The 17,664-nt window shown below is 41.5% G+C and overlaps 1 protein-coding gene across 3 annotated transcripts in view; it reads right to left on the minus strand.

Annotated features, from left to right (window-relative positions):
* CRY1 (cryptochrome circadian regulator 1) overlaps window positions 1–16,260 on the minus strand; it is a 39,703-nt gene extending 23,443 nt beyond the window's left edge. For all 3 annotated transcript variants that reach the window (XM_061371822.1, XM_061371823.1, XM_061371821.1), the window contains exon 1: window positions 15,827–16,260. In XM_061371822.1, the coding sequence (XP_061227806.1) occupies window positions 15,827–15,984 (158 nt within the window). In that variant the 5' untranslated portion in view covers window positions 15,985–16,260. The remainder of the gene's footprint in view (window positions 1–15,826) is intronic.
* Window positions 16,261–17,664: the final 1,404 nt, after the last annotated feature.

Consider the following 17,664-nt stretch of genomic DNA (forward strand, 5'->3'; position numbering starts at 1 on the left):
CACATTGTTTTGTTTGAGTATAGTTTGCAGCATTAGACTCCTATTCTGTTAATAAATTACACAACATTTATTTCTCTTCATGGGAAGAGGGGGCAGTGGGGTGAGAGCTCCTCTCTTTCGTATCAGCTATTTTGCCGTATGTTCTGTTAGGCCATTATGAAAGCCCAGCACCATTTAGGTAAACATATTCCTCATACTAGTTTCTACAGGAATCATTAGGTGTAACTCACCTAATACCAAAACAAAGTACGAGACACTAAGAAGTGTCTCAAATTTGATGTACCTATATATATTTAATATTTTGCAAGTATATTTTCCTGTTTGATTCCCACCAACCAATGTGTCTTAGTGTGAGCAGTATATGCTTATGAAACTCTAAGAAGATTAAGCTCAGACAGGATTTAAGTGTTATGTACACTGTACCGCATCCTTTGGCAGCAAGCCACAGTAATATTTTCCTATTACCAAATCAAGGTCACAGCGGCATGCCTTACTATATTACATTGTTTCAGCAAATGGCACATACAACTTCCACATCCGAAACAGGTATACAATAATACATTTCATAGAAGTAATATCCTTTAAGCTTATACACAAGAGCAGGAAAAGTTCCATGTTATTCAACTCCAGATACTTAAGTGAAGTGGCTGTGGGGCTAACTAATCTCCTGCAGGGTTGCTCTAGCCAGTGGAAAAAACCCAGCTTCTTTAGAGTGCAATTCAGGACTCCAGCATCTTTCATAACTCAGTAATAGCTGATCCACATGCAAAACCAAAACCCAACACAGACCATGAAGTGCATTACTTGGCTTTTTTCCCCTCCCAATACTTACTACTGTTATAATCTTCAAGTCAAAGTTTGATGAAGGTGATGGAGGAAGAATGCAAGATACATCCAAGCCTGCGAAAAGCTGAAATATTCATAATTGCTGCAAAAAATCTTCTTAAAACCAAATTTAACTCTTTGAGAAAGGATGAAAGAAGGAGCTTCAAACAACTGAAAGAAAGTGAGTTTAAAATTTAATCTCTCCAAGATGAGCCCTTTTGGGTGATTCTTTTTTGAAGCTAAGTAGTAAAGACCATTTCACATATGTAGTGGGACTAGAATACCAACTACAGCAAGCAATACTGCTCTATTAGAACAACAAAATCATTTTAATCTAACCTAGTTTACATCAGACACAAAGCTAGCATCTTCTTAAATATCATTCCTCATTCATTTGTTTCCAACTGAACTACCTTCTCAAGGTTAGTATTCCCCAAGGGAAGGAAACACACAACATTTTTGCCCTATTCAAAAGATGTTCATAACCTCCCAAACAGCAATCTGTATTTGGTTCCTATTTTGTGAGCCATACGTCAAAGCAAATAGTGTATTTAGCCTCTTTAAAGATCTGGAACTTAACTTCACATTCAAAGGGCGCCTACTATTCATCTAAACTCTTCCCATATAACCAGCAACAAACATCTCAAATTACTTGCTTGTTACAAAGGTCAGCCTTCTGGTGATACTAACAGGCTCACAACTTCCTAAATCTCTACCCCAGGGTCTTCCATTCTTCAATGCATATATTCTGTGCTTATTTTTCTCTAATCCTCTAATTCCAATCTGATATATTGAAGTTCTTACTATTTGACTTTAATTCCTTATGCCTACACTCTTTCCAGGTAGAAAGTAGCTGGACACATAAAGGAAAACCCAAGAGCAAACAAATTTATTTGCAGTGAGGACAGCTGGGGATATAGGACCTAGGAACAAGTTACAAAACTAAGCTGAGAGTACAGACATGCTCATGTTTAAATAAATTTAAAACTCCTTATTCTCATGTTCAAAGTTCTCTTATTTAAACAAGCAGCTCATAAAGCTTGCTGTAATTAAACCAGAGTTGGCCTGCTTTATAAAATAGTTCAGCCACTTTATTTTCGGCAATCTGAACTGTCCATGAGAAGGTTAATAGCTATGGCTCATTTCAAAAGAGCAAGCTTGATAAGAGCACTATAACAAGCTACAGCCTTGCAACCTGATTCTGAAGGACAAATTTTATACTGCCCCTCATTTATTTTAATAAAACCCTTTTACTTTCCTTACAGCCAAGTGACTTTTTTAAGGTTATAATTACTGCTAATGGGATTTTGCACAGTTCCAAGTCTCCCAGAAATTAAACACTGTGTAAGATGAGTATCTTTTTCAACTGCACTGTTAAGATATTGCAAGTCTTTAAGGTATAATTCCATCATCTCTGGCTTTCCATACCTGAAACTGAGAATTAAGGTTAGACCTGAAATCTACTAGCAAGCACAGAAATTGGTAGAAAGTTTGGAAAACAGAAAAAACTAACTGAAGCTATTCCTGAAAAAAATCTTAGAACTGACTAGATTTCATCTCTGTGGTGCTTAACTTATGATGGTCAGACAGCATTATCCTAACTTGCCGTTGCTACTCTTACAGTTCAAGGCAGCCAAAGTTTTCTGGTCTTTCAAAACTGAGATTAGTCATTTACATCTGAATGCAAAGTAAACATGGACAAAATGTGTTCAGATTTTTGAGTAATAACTAATTCAAATAACCCAATTATTTGAATAATACAGAAAGAATCAACATCAAACCAAAACCAAACCAACAACTGAAACACAGCTTTATTAAGCTGAATAAATCCAAAAGAAATTCCACTTTGCCCCAAACTTTCTCAGCATATGAATTAGACTAACAGAGGTAATGGTATGCTTCATGCTGCAGAGGCCTTCCATCTCAAAGTCTAGAGCTGACAAAAAAGGTACACAGGGCTCAGTAATGTAAGCCCTGGTAAACAGAACTGAAATATAGTTCAAGACGTAATAAATGAAAAAAAATACAGATAACCTCTAGATAAGCATGTTATCTTCCTCTGCCTCAACTGTAGCAGTTCACTGCAATACTGCAGGTCAGGGCCAACAGAAAACAACTCACTTGAAGTAAAGTAACTAATCTTGAAAATTTATGTAGTACAGCTCAGTGGAACATTGATAACTAAAAAGCGATATTCAATCTTCTTCCACAGAAGTGATAGTGGTTTAGATAAAGGTTTAATTAATCATAATTAATTAGAACTGTACTTTTCTTATTTTCCTCATTTTCCCTGTCTACCCATTCCTTTCAGAAGACAAGAGTGAACTACCAAAACTCGCTTCCTGAACACCAGTCACAGATATTTTTATTACTAGGACTGTTGAAAGCATAAAGATAGACAACTGGAAAACATCATCATTGTCCTGGATTCCCAGTGTACACAGGATCACTTTATTTTTTCCAGTTTGCTTGTGCCTGGATCAGAATTAACAGCAACACAGAAGATGCAGACAGGAACCCTACCAATTTAATGAACAAACAGAGGCAGGCACCAAGTCCACCTTCCTGAAGGTGGATAAACTTTGGTGGACACAAGGCAGTTAAAGTAAGACCAGCTGAATATCAAGATAAACTATTTGCATTTCAGAAGAGAAATACTCCTAAAAAAATAATTAAAAAAAAAACCCAACACACACACACCAAAAAAAAAAAACAATAAAAAACCAAAAAAACCCAAGCAATAACCCTCCAAAGCTATTTCTACAGACAAAAATCATAGGGGGACATCTGTAGGTTCTGAACTCTGGAAACTTAATCACCATTAGTAAGTATTATTGCTATGCAAAACCTTCAAGAAGATATGTTCCTCACTAGAAGTCAAAACTGAAGGAAAACAAACTCTATTTGCTTTAATCCCCACATGTCCAACATCAAGGGGGGAGGAGGAAAGGGGAGAAGAGAAGAATGTCTACAAAAAGTCTGAAGCTTGCATTGCTAAATGTCTCATAACCTGATCATTTCCTTATACCATTTGTGAGAAGAACATTTCAATATGAATCAACAAGAATAGTTTCCTAAAGTAGGTCGTTGCTGCAGCAACCAGGCGGCTGTTTGGACTACTCCCTGCCACAATGACCTACTTTTCCAGTTATATGTAACCGCTGTGGTAGCAGCCGAATTTCTCCTTCCCTTCAGAGCTGCTCCAAGAGGATTCCCATACCACAGACAAACTTTATTCCTAACCAGGACAAAGAGAAGCTTCAAGCAAGAACAAGCAGCATGGTCGGTTCTACTCCTCTGTGTCTTATTTAGAAGCATTGGCTGCTAAAGGTTAAGTGAAACTCAATACGTGCTCAGAGTTCAAAAAGTACCAAGGCAATGTTCAAACCTGAAGGAGCTGGTAAAAAAATAAAAAAAATAAAAAAATAGAAGTGGAAGGTGTCAAAACAAACAGCAGCTCACGAAGAATGTGTTCCTTGCCAGTGTCAGCAGTGTCAGCACAAGCAGGCTCCAGTACTACCATCCAAGCACAAGCTAATGGATATAATCCTTTACTACAGATATAAAATAAACATTACATCTGCATAAAACCCTCATGAATGACAGGTAAAATCAGCATGTTTTTAAACCCTGTCACACTGCATGAACTGTGGAGTGGGGACATACAAAGGTACCACACTAACCCAGGAAGTAACATTGAGAATTACTTAGTTTCCTGTTTACTGCTGCTGTTAATGACCATTAACAGTGTAACAAAGATCACTAGTGTGACTTTTCATTGAGCTATATCTTAACTTCATGAAGAAAAATATTATCTCTGTAGAAATAATCCTACAAGGCTTCAAACACCAATCATGCTGACTTGTGCATAGGTATTTTTTGATCCTTTTATGCAAACCCCAAGTTCAAAAGCTTGCATTCAAGGTAAAATTTGAGAGGCAAGCACAAGACACTAACAATTCCAAGCAGAAGACAACTCATTCCAACAAAAGGCATTACTGTATATTACATCTTAAAACTTCAGTTAATAGATTCTCACAGATATAACTCATACTATGGAAGCAGAAAAACAAAACACAAACAGCAAAGCTCTCCAGAGCTTAGTTTACCTAAAACTTTTAAGTTCAGCAGGAAAAAATATTGGAATCAATGACAATATGACAGTGCAATTAAAAAAAGTTCCGAAGTTTCCTCCATGCTTTCACCTGGGCACAAGCCATATATAATGAAACAATTACTCCTGCAAATCTCATACTCTTCAAATAGAACAGGAAAAAAATAATTAAAAAACCCCAACAAAGTAAAATTTATTTGTATTTTACCATTGCACTTGACAAGCCACAGAGCAGCAAATGCAGAGGGCAGATTCTGGAATAAAGATGGACTAGTAGAAGAAAAATCAGAATTGTGAAAAAAATTAAGGCTGCTGCTGCAAAAGCAACATCTGCTCACAAAAGTAACACTTTTCAGTTCAAAGCATGACCTCCAGTGCCAGAAATGTAAGTTACGCTGTGCTCTGTCATGTGGAAGTAGTAAAGAACTGGAGTAAAACTTTCAGTAACACAGCATTGAAGAACTTTCCTTCAGCAAACACAGCGTTTCAGAGTTGGCACTGAAAAAGAGAGGTTGGTGGACCTATATTTGAAAGAATGAAGAAAGCCAAAATCTAAAATGTAAAAATAGGAAGATCTATATTATCTCCCACAAACCCATGAGTATTCTTCATGGTTTAGAATAAAAACACTACTGCTCAAAGTAGTTCTCACCAGCAAGTTTAGTGGCAACTACCTTACAGAGAGGAAATTTCAGTAAAATGAAAAAACCCTGCTCAGTGAAGACCACCATCACTGTATTATCTTTATATGATCTCTATATGTATCTTCTGAAATTTTGAAAGCCTTGTAATAAAAGGGGAAAATACACCTCAACTGAAGCTGAAAAGTCAATATCACAGCAATTTACAACATTATCCTCTGCCTAAAATGACAAAACTACACATTAGAAGATGTTTCCAGGTCATACCAGTTAAACAGCAGGCTGGAGAAGAAGTGAAAAAGTCACTAGTGACAAGTCATTTAAAGAAGCATTCAAAGGATTTGGGATATTTGGCATGATAGCGTAAACAGCAGCTACACTACCTAAAAAGAAACACAGATAAAACACAGCAAATTCAATATTACTAAGCCTGTCATTTGAGAAATAACTAAAGTCACAGTAATCATCCCTAAACAATCCAAATAAACCAATTCAAATGACATCATTTGTTCGCTCACCATCATTAAGACCTGGATAGTTTCAACTTCTTGAGTTCAGTAACAGCAAGACTTACAAAAACAAAGAACAAAACCAAAATGTAACCTCCTCCCCAGTCAAAGACCCTTCTGAAACCTTGATGGCAAAACCTGCTCTGTAGACTATTTTATTTTAAATGAAAATACCAGTTTCTCAGATGTAGAGTCATGTCTTTCCCATAAGAGGGGAATAAGGGAAACAATAGTAAGCAATCTCTTCTAAAAACTGTATTGTTCTGTTTTCTACTTGAAGCTCCTAGAAAAAAAGTGAATTTGCCTACTCTCAGGAATGTGAAATATGAAGAACAGGCAAAAAAAAATTAAGGAAAAAAAAAATCACTTGATGCCACAGTATTTAGAAAATTTTCAATTCTGGGGAAACTCACAAGAGAACATAGGAAAGAAAAAATTCCCATGTATTGGGAATCAAATAATTAACTACTTTTAGTACCCACTGCTCTGTAAAATGGAATTTCACAATTCTCTGTATGCTTCTCCAGTACTTCAGAACTGAACAGATTGCAAAATTGAGATCAAGCTTGCCATGGTGTTCCGTATATTTAGTGCATGGCAAAATTGCAACCATGCAGATCGTGATCATGCTTTAAGAGTTATGCACAAGGCATCAAGTAACAGGCAACCTACATGAACGAGTTACCTATTTAGTCATGTTTCTGATGAAAGCTGCCATCCTATTTCTGTCCTATTGAGCATTATTTTGCCCTCTCTCAACTGCAGCACAATTTGCCCTTCACCTACAAGATAAGTAGAACTGACATTGGCATTACGAAAAGGGGAATAAAAGAAAATGCAAGCAGTAAACTACACGTGTTCCTTTCTATAAAAAGTAAAGCATTTCCTAGGTCATGGATTCCATGCTTTGGACAGATAACAGATAGAAAAAAAAAAAGAAAAGTTTTCCTTACAGGAATTGTTCCTAAGTAACTTATACTGTAGATATTTCATCTCTCAGTGAAGAATGAGTAACAAGATATACCCATACTTCACAACTTACGCAATTTGAGCTCAAACAAATTTTTCCCAGTGTTTCTAGTTTTCATTTTGAAAGGGTAAGAGTTTGTGTTCCAAAAGGGATCAAACTTACTATGCAAGAAATATGCACCCCTTCCTTTCCACGACAGTGGAAGAGTCACAGACATACTAACAGATGTTAAAAAAGGAACACATATGACTAAACAGGAAAGGAAATGGTTTCCTACAAATGAAGAAGCACTGAGATAAAGTAAGTTTCAAAATCAGGCCCAGAAAGTTTATCTAGCTTAGTTGCAGGAGGAAGCAATGAATTACACAAAAGCTCAGGAGCACATGTCATCACATGCCTGTTAACCCAGATATCAGACCTGCAGGATACATCTTGACCAACATTCAGCTGCAAGAAATCCCTTCCCTCTCTGATAACCAGAAAAGGTTCCATCGTATTTCAAGAAGCTTCTTGTATTAGCACTTTTCAAAGAGATCATGAGCAAGAATTATCAAATTCTTATTTCCTACCCAGGTTTGCCAATAGAGACTTCCAGACCTTTCAAATAATACTGCAACTGAAAAAAAAAAAAGGAAAAAAACCAAAAACAAAACCCCAAAACAAAACCAAAACAAACAAACAAAAAATCACACAGTACAGAACTCAAGAAAAAAAATAATGTGTATTTTAGGAAGCTCTATTCACTGCAGCTGAGGTACTGTCCAAACTAATGCTAACAAAGCTCATGCGTTATTTTTTTTACTCTCTCTCCGTTGGTAATTGGTATGCTCTCAGATTTGTAACTGGTCCAAAAGTATAGATATACAAATAGACTTTTGACACAGCTGCCTCCATCTACATACCTGAAACAGAACATTACAATATTGATCTATTTTCCCCAGTTCCTTCCAACCTAGCCTTCACCGCCACTAAAGTATTATTCCTGCATAAAGAAACTTCATGCACACAGAACTCCAAAGCAGTGAAAGCAAATGCTTAATGGTGACCTGAAAAATATATGGAGGTTTTGGGGTTAGAATAACATTGCAATTATAGTTCACCTGTTGACCCAGATTGCAAAGAACTTGAAAGCCAGAAGTATACAGAAGCATACAAACTAACCGTGCTCCACATTTATGGTTCTGAAGGAGTAAAGGAAAATGTATTGCACAAAAATACCATGAATTTCCTGCCTCAGTAATGAAATCCAGCCCTTTCCTAGAGGTTACTCAAGGCATGGTTATTAAACCTGTTAAAATGTGATATGTAAATTGCTAATCCTATAAAACAGAAAGCTGTGTACTCCCACAGTACTTACACAACCGACTCATGCTCAAGCTGACTTCTGCCTTTTTAGGTCACTAAGGAAAGGTCACAGAATTCCCTATAGCAAAGAGTTTCTTGCAATATACCAATTAAAACATCACAGACTTCAGTGTAACTTCCACACTGAAAAAAATGGCTGACTCTGCTGGCAGCCTGACCTTTCTCCTACCACGGGTTATACAATTAACCTGAAAACCTGCCAGGCTTTGAGAGACTATGGAAAAGAATCACCCTCCTTGAAAAGAAAGGCTTCCATGCTCTAGATAAATTGCCAGAAACCATAAAGTTCAGGTGGTACAATGATAAGCAGACTTTTCTGCAATATTTGCATAATGAAATTTGTTTTTAAATTAGCTCCCATTAGTAGGAATGAAGACATTTTCATAAAATACCTTATTGTACAAAAATGGACAAAAGATGATGATCAGATGGCTGGAGCACCAGAGGACCTCTCCTGTGAAGATGGGATGAGAGAGTTCATCTTGCTCAGACTGGAGAAGAGAAGGCTCAGGGGAGACCTTAGAGTGAGCCCTCTAGTACCTAAAGGGGGCCTACAAGAAATCTGGAGAGGTTCTTTTTACATGGGCATATAGTGACAGGACAAGGGGGAACAGGGAGACTTAGATTAGCTCTTAGAAGTCCTTCCCTGTGAAGGTGGGGAGGCAGCGGCAGAGGTTGCCCAGAGAAGCTGTGGCTGCCCCATCCCTGGCAGTTTTCAAGGCCAGGATGGACAGGGCTGTGAGCAACCTGATATAGTGGAAGGGGCTGGAACTAGATGATCTTTAAGGTCCTTTCCAACCCTAACCATTCTATGATAACATATAAAAATAACTTGCTTTGAAGAACGATGCAGAATTCATTGACACCGCCACATACTGATTGCTGGGGAAAAACCTGTATTCTTGACTGCCTAAAACCAAAAAAGTTGTTTCGATGTTCACCATAGATGGTGTTTCTTGGGAGTTATCACCCTTTTTTTTTTACGACCAGAGGAGGTAACACAGCAAGTTGCAGACAGATTACCTTCCCCAGCTCAAATAAAGCATGGATTTATTGATGCTTAGGTAAAATAAAAAACTAGATTTCTGGGCCCAAGAGAAGGAAGACTGAAATAATCCTGCAGAGTTGCTTCAAGACCGCATTTGTTCTTTGATATTCAAAGTACACACACTGTATTTGCGCATCAAGAGCACTGTACCCAGATCTTTTCTTGATATCCTCAAACCTGGAAGCCAGTGATGTAAAAACAGGTCTCCAAAAACCTAAAGAAAATCTTATTCTGAGGAATTATAACTCCTTCAAAATCAATCTTGCAGTCAGAAAGCAAATTGCATAAATGATCACTGGAATTTTTCTGGCCTATAACAACTGCTACTTGGAAAAAAACATGAACACTGTATAAAGCTGAATTTGTAGTACTGCCTGCTCTCTCCAGACCAACCAGTGCAAACTTCTTGTCCAGTTTCATAATAGCTACATTACAGAATCTGGTGATACAAAATCGTTCACCAAAATAAGCAAACAAGCATAGTATGATTTCTCAATTGGCAAGGCTATTTCTAACATTCTGAGAGTCTGCAAAAAAATAAATCAGGCCTTCCTGCTCACATAGTAAAAAGGCCAATACTTACTTTTAGCAATATAACTTCAAAAGGTGTCATTAAATGCAAACCATGGAATAAACCAATAATCACCTTCCAAAAAACACCCAGTAGTTACTACACACACAGGCAACACAGGCCACAGCTATATGGCCATTTTTATTTGACTCAACTTCATACTGCTACAGAAAGAAATAGTACCTGCCTTCCCCACTCTCACCTCTTTGCTATTACTACTGCGACCTTTTTGCTGGCACAATCTACCACACAGCTGATCCCAACACAATGGGAACTAATCTCTTTTGGACAGGTTGATGAGCTCACCTGGTTTACCACAGGGCTGTGTGTTATCACAGAAGGGTGGAACCAGCCCCTGTCATCAACACCACAGGATTAAAACCATGAAGACATACGTCAGTGTGGTTCAGTGACGTATTTTGTAAATCATAGGACTACATCATGTACCATGCTGAATTAGAGAGGGAACTGCTAATCTGTGTGGGCACTTTTGGTGTAAACAGGACTTTCTGTGCAAGAGGACAGGTGGGCAGGTATGTGGCACTGGAGGGTTTCTGCAATCCAGCCACTGGTACCACAGAACTCCCATCTGAACACATGGCTTTTGAAAACAAGTTATCGCTCATCAATAATAGATTTGAAAATTTACACATTAATCACCCTCAATTTACTGGGCTGGTTAGACAAAAGTGCTCTAGGTTGAACACTGCACTAGAGTTGAAGCCGCTCATTAAAAGTTATGATGGGTTTGTATTGGATTTGTGTGGCAAGTGTTTGACATCAAGGTGGCCCTGGGGAGAGAGAAGCCCGCATTTGAGCAGGTTTGCTGCAGGACTTGTGACCCCATGGGAGACCCATGCTGGAGTAGTCTGTTCCTGAAGGATGCACCCCATGGAAGGGATCTACACTGGAGCAGTTCATGAAGAACTGTAGCCCATGGCAAGGACTCATGTTGGAGAAGTTCATGGAGGACTCTAGACGGGAGGGACCTCATGCTGGAGCAGAGGAAGAGTGTGAAGAGTCCTCCTGATGAGGAGGAAGGAACAGCACAGACAACATGTATGAATTGACTGCAATCCCCATTCCCCTGTGCTGCTGGGGGGAAGGAGGTAGAGAAAATCAGGAGTGAAGCTGAGGCTGGGAAGAAGGGAGGGGTGGGGTGAAGGTGTTTTAAGATTCATTTTATTCTCATTATCCTACTCTGATTTGATTGGTAATAAATTAATTATTTTTTTTTTTCCAAGTCATGTCTGTTTTGCTTGTGCTGGCTGAGTGATCTCTGTTCTCCCTGTCCTTACCTCAACCCACAAGGCTTTCATTCTATTTTCTCTCCCCATCCAGGTGAGGGAGTGTTAGAGTGGCTTTGGTTGGCACCTGGCATTCAGCCAGGGTCAGTGCACCACCCAAGTGTGCCTAGGACACAGCATCGGAATACTGAAGTTCCCTTGTAGACCTGCTACACCCTAGCTATAGCAGCAGAGCTGAGCACAGGCTACCCACCCTGTAAAAGAAACCCCAAAGAATCTACAGAATACCTACAAAACGAATGTTTCTCCCAAACCTGATGTATTGTCTTTGTATATGAAAAGCCAAGAGTATTACCTCTATTCACCTCTATTCATATTTTAGATAATCAGTTTGATGTTAAATGCTTCATAAATCAAACAGATTTTCAGCTTATGTGCTACACCATGAAAACAAAGGGATATTTTTAGCTGGGAAGTCAATTATTTTGTACATTCCTCTTTACACAGAAGAATAACACAAAGTACAACACACAAATTTTGCCTGTCTGAACGACAAATATAATAGCATTTAAAACTGCACTCATGAAATAATTCTACTGACAACCTTTCTTCACCAATCCCACATCCAACAAACAGCTCCTTAAAAGACAAATCATTACTTACATATCCTGAAGCTGTATTTTCAAAACCCAGTGTACAGAATAGCAAGATTTTACAGATGTTACAGAAAGATGTCTAAGTATTAATTTCTTCTAAACAAGTTCCCATTTCCATTAATTATACCGACTGCCCTGGAAAGGAAATGAATTTTTTCCCTCAGGTTATTAATGTTTATTACACCTTGAGATCTAAGTGTAAAAAAAAAAAATAAAAATAAAACAACCTATCTTTTCTTTCTCCCAAATCAACACAACCATTTGCCGTAACAGCAGCTCACTTTGCAGGATGCTGAGCATATATATATACTCACAAAGTCTAACAGGTACACAAATTTTATTATTCTTATTTTAAAAGTGAAAGTCGTTCTCTTCAGGAATGATTAAAAAGTAATACAGGGATTGGCAAGATTAGACTATCCATCCTTTTAAAATCAATTGCTGCATGACAGTCTTTACTAGCATATCAAACACATACATGTACACTCAAAAAGGCAAACTAAAGAAGTAAATTATTACCTAAAGTAAATCCTTCTGCAGCAGCTAACAATGTTTGCATTTCTCTTTTTAGGTATTGAGATCAACTGCCACTCTGTACTAAAGCCAGGGCTAAATGAAACCTTCCCAAAGTGATACTGCTAAACTTGAGATCGCATTCTCCTTAATATGGAAAAGTTTGTGAGCATATACAAACACATTTTTTCACAAGTAGGTAATGGTTACTTGCTGGAGTACATAAGTTACATTCTTTGTCTACTCTGTTGACATAATTAGATGCATGAGAACTCTGGTGCCAAAAGTTTGAGGACAATTGACAAGAGATGCATAAAAGCAGTCTTCTCCATTTAGCAACTCCCTCCACCATTTCTTCATCACCTTTTACTGCACTGAATAACCCCCCTCTCACAAGCCTTGATCTGCCAATGACCCTGGAAAACTCATTCTATAGAAAAAGCATGTCTCAATGGAAGCGCTTCTTGATCTGACAGCTTGAAAGAAGGAACAAGAGGAAGAAACAGAAGAAAACCAGAAAAGATGAAGTGAGCTGAGGAAGGCCCTGGCATTTGTTATGTAGCATTCATGAATTTAGAACAGGTAGGCTGAATGCCAGGAGAAAGGAGGTCAGTAAGACCATGTGACTGCTTAGTAATTAGACTTGCTCAATACCACAATTACACAAAAATCTTAGTTCATGAGTGTTACATGACTGCTTAAAGAGCAAAGTTAATCAGAAAGCAGCTATGTATTAAAGGCTGCAGATTTAACACGTTTTTTAAAATGAAGTCTACCTGGCAACTCTGCAGACAGACAGTATTACGTCTAACAAGAAAGCAAACCTCCTGATCTCTTGTATCCTTGAACTATTTTTCCTCATATCCATTGTGTTAGTCATACTTCGAACTCTAACAGACAAGAGTTTTGCCCAGGGCACTGGGACCACAAACTCACCAGAACATAAACTCTTGCTGTTAACTTAAACTAAGAAAGGACCACTGTATACTCACACCAGATTACATTTGATTCATGTTCCAAATGCTGAAAGGCTTCTGCTCCTAATCTCAAATAAAATGTTTCTGACTAATTCAACACCCCACTCCACAGACATGTAAGCAAGGATCTTGCTTATGGTCACCAATTGACCAAGGAGACAAAATGCTTGATTATTAATTACAAGCACCAACCGAGACTGGCAAATCAAAACACTGCACTCTTAAATCTTGTGTATGCATACCCTGAATGTATGTTCCACTGGCTCAAAGTAGCTCATTAAAACCAGTGGAACCTAAAATGGATTCATTCCAAACTAGTAACTGTTCACTCAAATAAAAATTTATTGAGATCACTCTAATAAGCACACAGCTTTAGCAGCCAGTTATTGTATAAAGTCATCATACTTTCAAACTTGAAAAAAGACTGAAGATCTCACAAAACCAAGCTATGCAGGCAGAAAGATTTCCTACTTAATTGGCAGAATGTACCTTGAGGTTTGAGTCCCAGGAGACTGAAGTGCTTTGGACAGGGCCTACAAGAAAGCTGGAGGGGAACTTCTTATAAGAGCAAATAGCGATATGACAATGGGGAATGGCTTTAAACTGAAAGAGGGGAGATTCAGATATTATGACGAAATCTTCCCCTGTGAGGGTGGTGACACACTAGCACAGATTGCCCAGAGAAGCTGTGGCTGCCCCATCCCTGACGGTGTTCAAGGCCAGGTTGGATAGGGTTTTGAGCAACCTGGTCTTGTGCAAGGTGTCCCTTCCCGCCACAGGGGGGATGGATCTAAATGATCGTTAAGGTCCCTTCCAACCCAAACCACTCTCTGATTCTATAAATCACACACAAACGTACTCAATGACTGTATCTGCTAGTATTATACAGTCATTGAAGAACAAAAACAGTATCACTGAAGACATGAACCTCCCTTTGCTAGAATCAAAGTTCACATTTGTCTATCATTCACAAGCTCAGAGAATATAACCAAAAATGGCTTAGCATTTCAATTGCAAAACACACTAGAAGCCTATGAAGTATTCTTGAGACATGTGATTTCCTTAACACTTAAGACTTGTGCCAATTGCCCACATTCTTTTAAGACTTAAGTAGTTGTTCATGCTTCACCCATAAAACTGAAATCTGAGTTTTCTTTATAAAATCAGAATTTGTTATTAAAAAGAAAACTTATGCCCCTTCAAAACAAATGAAAGAATTTTAAAAGCGTCTATAAACGTACCATTATAAACCTCAAATAAGGTGTCTAGCAGTTATTATTTTTAAATGGTTTGAACATTATTTTTGTCAGTGAAAAATGGAATGGCCATCAAGTTAAAGTTCACCGAAAGCATGTTTAACATATTTCTATCTTCTGAAAACCAGAAACAGAAGCATAAGAAAACCAAACTAACTAGCCTCCAAAGGTAAGTTACCTGGCTGGTAAAGTGTTTAATGACCTGGGATAGGAATTATTGAATCTGAAAGAAACAATCCTTAAAGAGAAGCAAACTGAACTGAAACCCAAAGTATCTCAACAGTCAATCTTCTATGACACGGTGTTAAGCCAACTTTCATTGTGCTTGATCCATTATTAGGCAGCTCTTAGCATCACAGTCTGGGCAGACTAAGATCACGAGCATTTCAAGTTCCTGACACTGGATGGATAAATGACACAAGAACTCTACTGGATTATCCTTTTAAAAGGTAGAACTTTCAGATTCCTAGTGATGTCTTATCACACAAGGCAAGTCCCATTAACCTCTAGCACACATTCATCATGGAAAGTGTCAAGTCACGACTCCACAGTAAAGTTCATTCTTGTACTAGGTGAGACCACATCGGCTTGAAGGTGTAAGAAATAGATGTGCACGTTCAGAAAGGGACACTACATACCCTTCCCTATAGGAAAGCTATGCTGAGAAATTCCTGCCCAACTAACCTAGCAGCTTCCCGGTTTTTCCAGAAATGGAATCACCCTGGAATAGAAGGGGGTTTCTGCCTGCCTTGAGGTCCTGAGATGAAGGAAAGAAGCCACCCCTTGGGCTGCTCCCCCAGAGCTTGCACCGCGCAGCAGCCCCGCTCTCAGCTCCAGCTCGGGCGGCTCCGGGGGTGCGCTCGGGCACCGACTCGCCGCCCTGGGGAACAGGAACAATCGCCCCCTCCCCAGATACCACGGCTTCCCAACTTCTTCCCCTTTCTTCCCCCGAGCCGGCGCAGGGGCTGGGTGTGCAGCACGGCCCCGGAGCGGTGGGGAGGGCTGGCAAGCGGGCGAGGGAAGCCGGCGCTGGCGGCGGCCCAGCCGGTCGGCGGGGTGGATGGTGAGGAGGCGGCGTGACCGCACACGTAACGCGGGGATCGAACCCCCCCGTTCCCGGCGCCCCACACTCACCGCCACCTGTTGATGCCCACGTTGGAGGAGCCGGCGAACCAGGGGTCCAGAATGTAGACACAGCGGACCGTATCGGCGCCGTGGATGCACTCCCGCAGCGCCGGGTTGTCGTGGAGCCGCAGCCCCTTGCGGAACCAGTGCACGGCGTTCACACCCATGCCGCCGCCGGACCGGGCCGGGGCCGGGGCCGCGGGCGCTCAGCGGGAACCACCACCACCGCCGCCGCCCGCGGGGCCGCTCATGGCGCGGCGCCGCCGCTCGGCGCCCGGGCGAGCAACGGCGGGTGGCCCGCGGGCCCTCACCTCAGGCAGCTCTAGGACCCAGCGGAGACAGCAGGGGCGGCCGCCCAGCGGGGACGCATCACCCCCGCGGAGCCCCCGCGCCGGGGAGAGTGGAGACGGAGAGCGAGATCCGGTGGCGGCTCCGAGCCCCCCCCCTCCAGCCCTGCCTGCGGGAAGAAGCCGTAAGTGCACCTACAAGCGCTCCTACCAAGCAGCGGCCACCGCCTCGCCTCTAGCCCTGTGACTCTGCGCCGGGCACCAGGGCTCCGCCGCGCGCCCCGCCCCGCCTCGCCGATTGGCCAGGCTCACCCCCACGTGACCGCCGGCCCTCACGTTTCTGAAGTGTGTTTACTACCGGCGTTGGGGACGGAAGGGATGGCAGGTGCGGGCACGGTGGAGCCGAGGGGCCCAACCGGATCCGCTCCCGCTCCCGCGGCGGGGCAGAGGGCGGCTGGGGCAGACCGCGATATTGGCAAGAATCCCACCCGCCGGGGCGGTGCAAGGCGGCGGGTACGCGGCGCTGGGGGCGGAGACGTAGCCCCCTCCCCTCCCCTGGCCCGTGTCGGAGGGGCCCGGATGAGCACGGGGCTTCGAGGAGGCTCCCAGAGGCGCCGCGTCCTGACAGAACGCGCACGCGCGGATCCTGCGGGCGCGCGGCCGCTGACCTGTTATGTATAGCGCCCTGCGCGCTCCCGTGGCGTGCGCGGGGGCTGCACATGCGCGGTGGCGGTGGTAGCACGGCTCCCCTCAGCGCCCAGCGGGTGGGCGGTGAAACAGTGGGACCGCGGATCCCATCTCCCCATCTTTGTCCTCGGGGAGCTTATGTAAGCCCAGAGGCTCGTCTGGGTCAGGCGGGGCTGTCTCTCTCTTCCCTAGCCGCTTCCGCCCTTTCAGTGTTAAAGATGCGCGCTGGTAGTTACGAAACGGGCTGTGGGTTTGCCGCTGTAGTCTTGAGGTGCCGCCAAGAAGTGAGCAAGAGCTGCCAAGCAGGGGAGGGCAGCTCGGCCATGCAGTGCTGCGGGAGGCAAAGACACTTTACAGCAAGTTCTGAGCAGCAGAATGAATTAAAATGGTCCCTCTAGCACTGTTACTAGAGTCATTAGTAAATGGTGTACATTCAACATCTCTTAATTGCAGAGCTCAAACACAATATAGTAGGTTTCTCTATGCCTTCTCCCATGTTAGCTGAAGGAGGCGTCGCATTGACAGGACTCAGGAGAGCAATTTCGAGTCCTAACAGGGCAGCTCTATAAGCGGATCTGAAAGTAAACTTCTGCCTACGGGTTACAGTGCAAATTACAACCTCCAGAATGTTCACAGATGGGTAGCAACAGCGAGAGGTGTCTCATGAGAAATAACATCTCTCAAGTAAACGGCAAAGGACAAATAAGTAGGTCTGGCCTTTGTCTTGTCTGGAAGTCTGGTAGACGTCCAGAATTCCAGAGTTAAGACAGTACTTGAAGAACTGTAGTTACTCTTTCTACTACATTATTTGTTTCTGCTGGGATACATGTAAAGTAAAAGTCAAGTGAACAAAAAGAGAAATCACGTGTTTCC

Source organism: Neopsephotus bourkii, unplaced genomic scaffold, assembly GCF_033783945.1.
Source record: "Neopsephotus bourkii isolate Nb327-2 ecotype Australia unplaced genomic scaffold, CSIRO-AGI_Nbou_v1 NB_1589, whole genome shotgun sequence".
NCBI lineage: Eukaryota > Metazoa > Chordata > Aves > Psittaciformes > Psittacidae > Neopsephotus > Neopsephotus bourkii.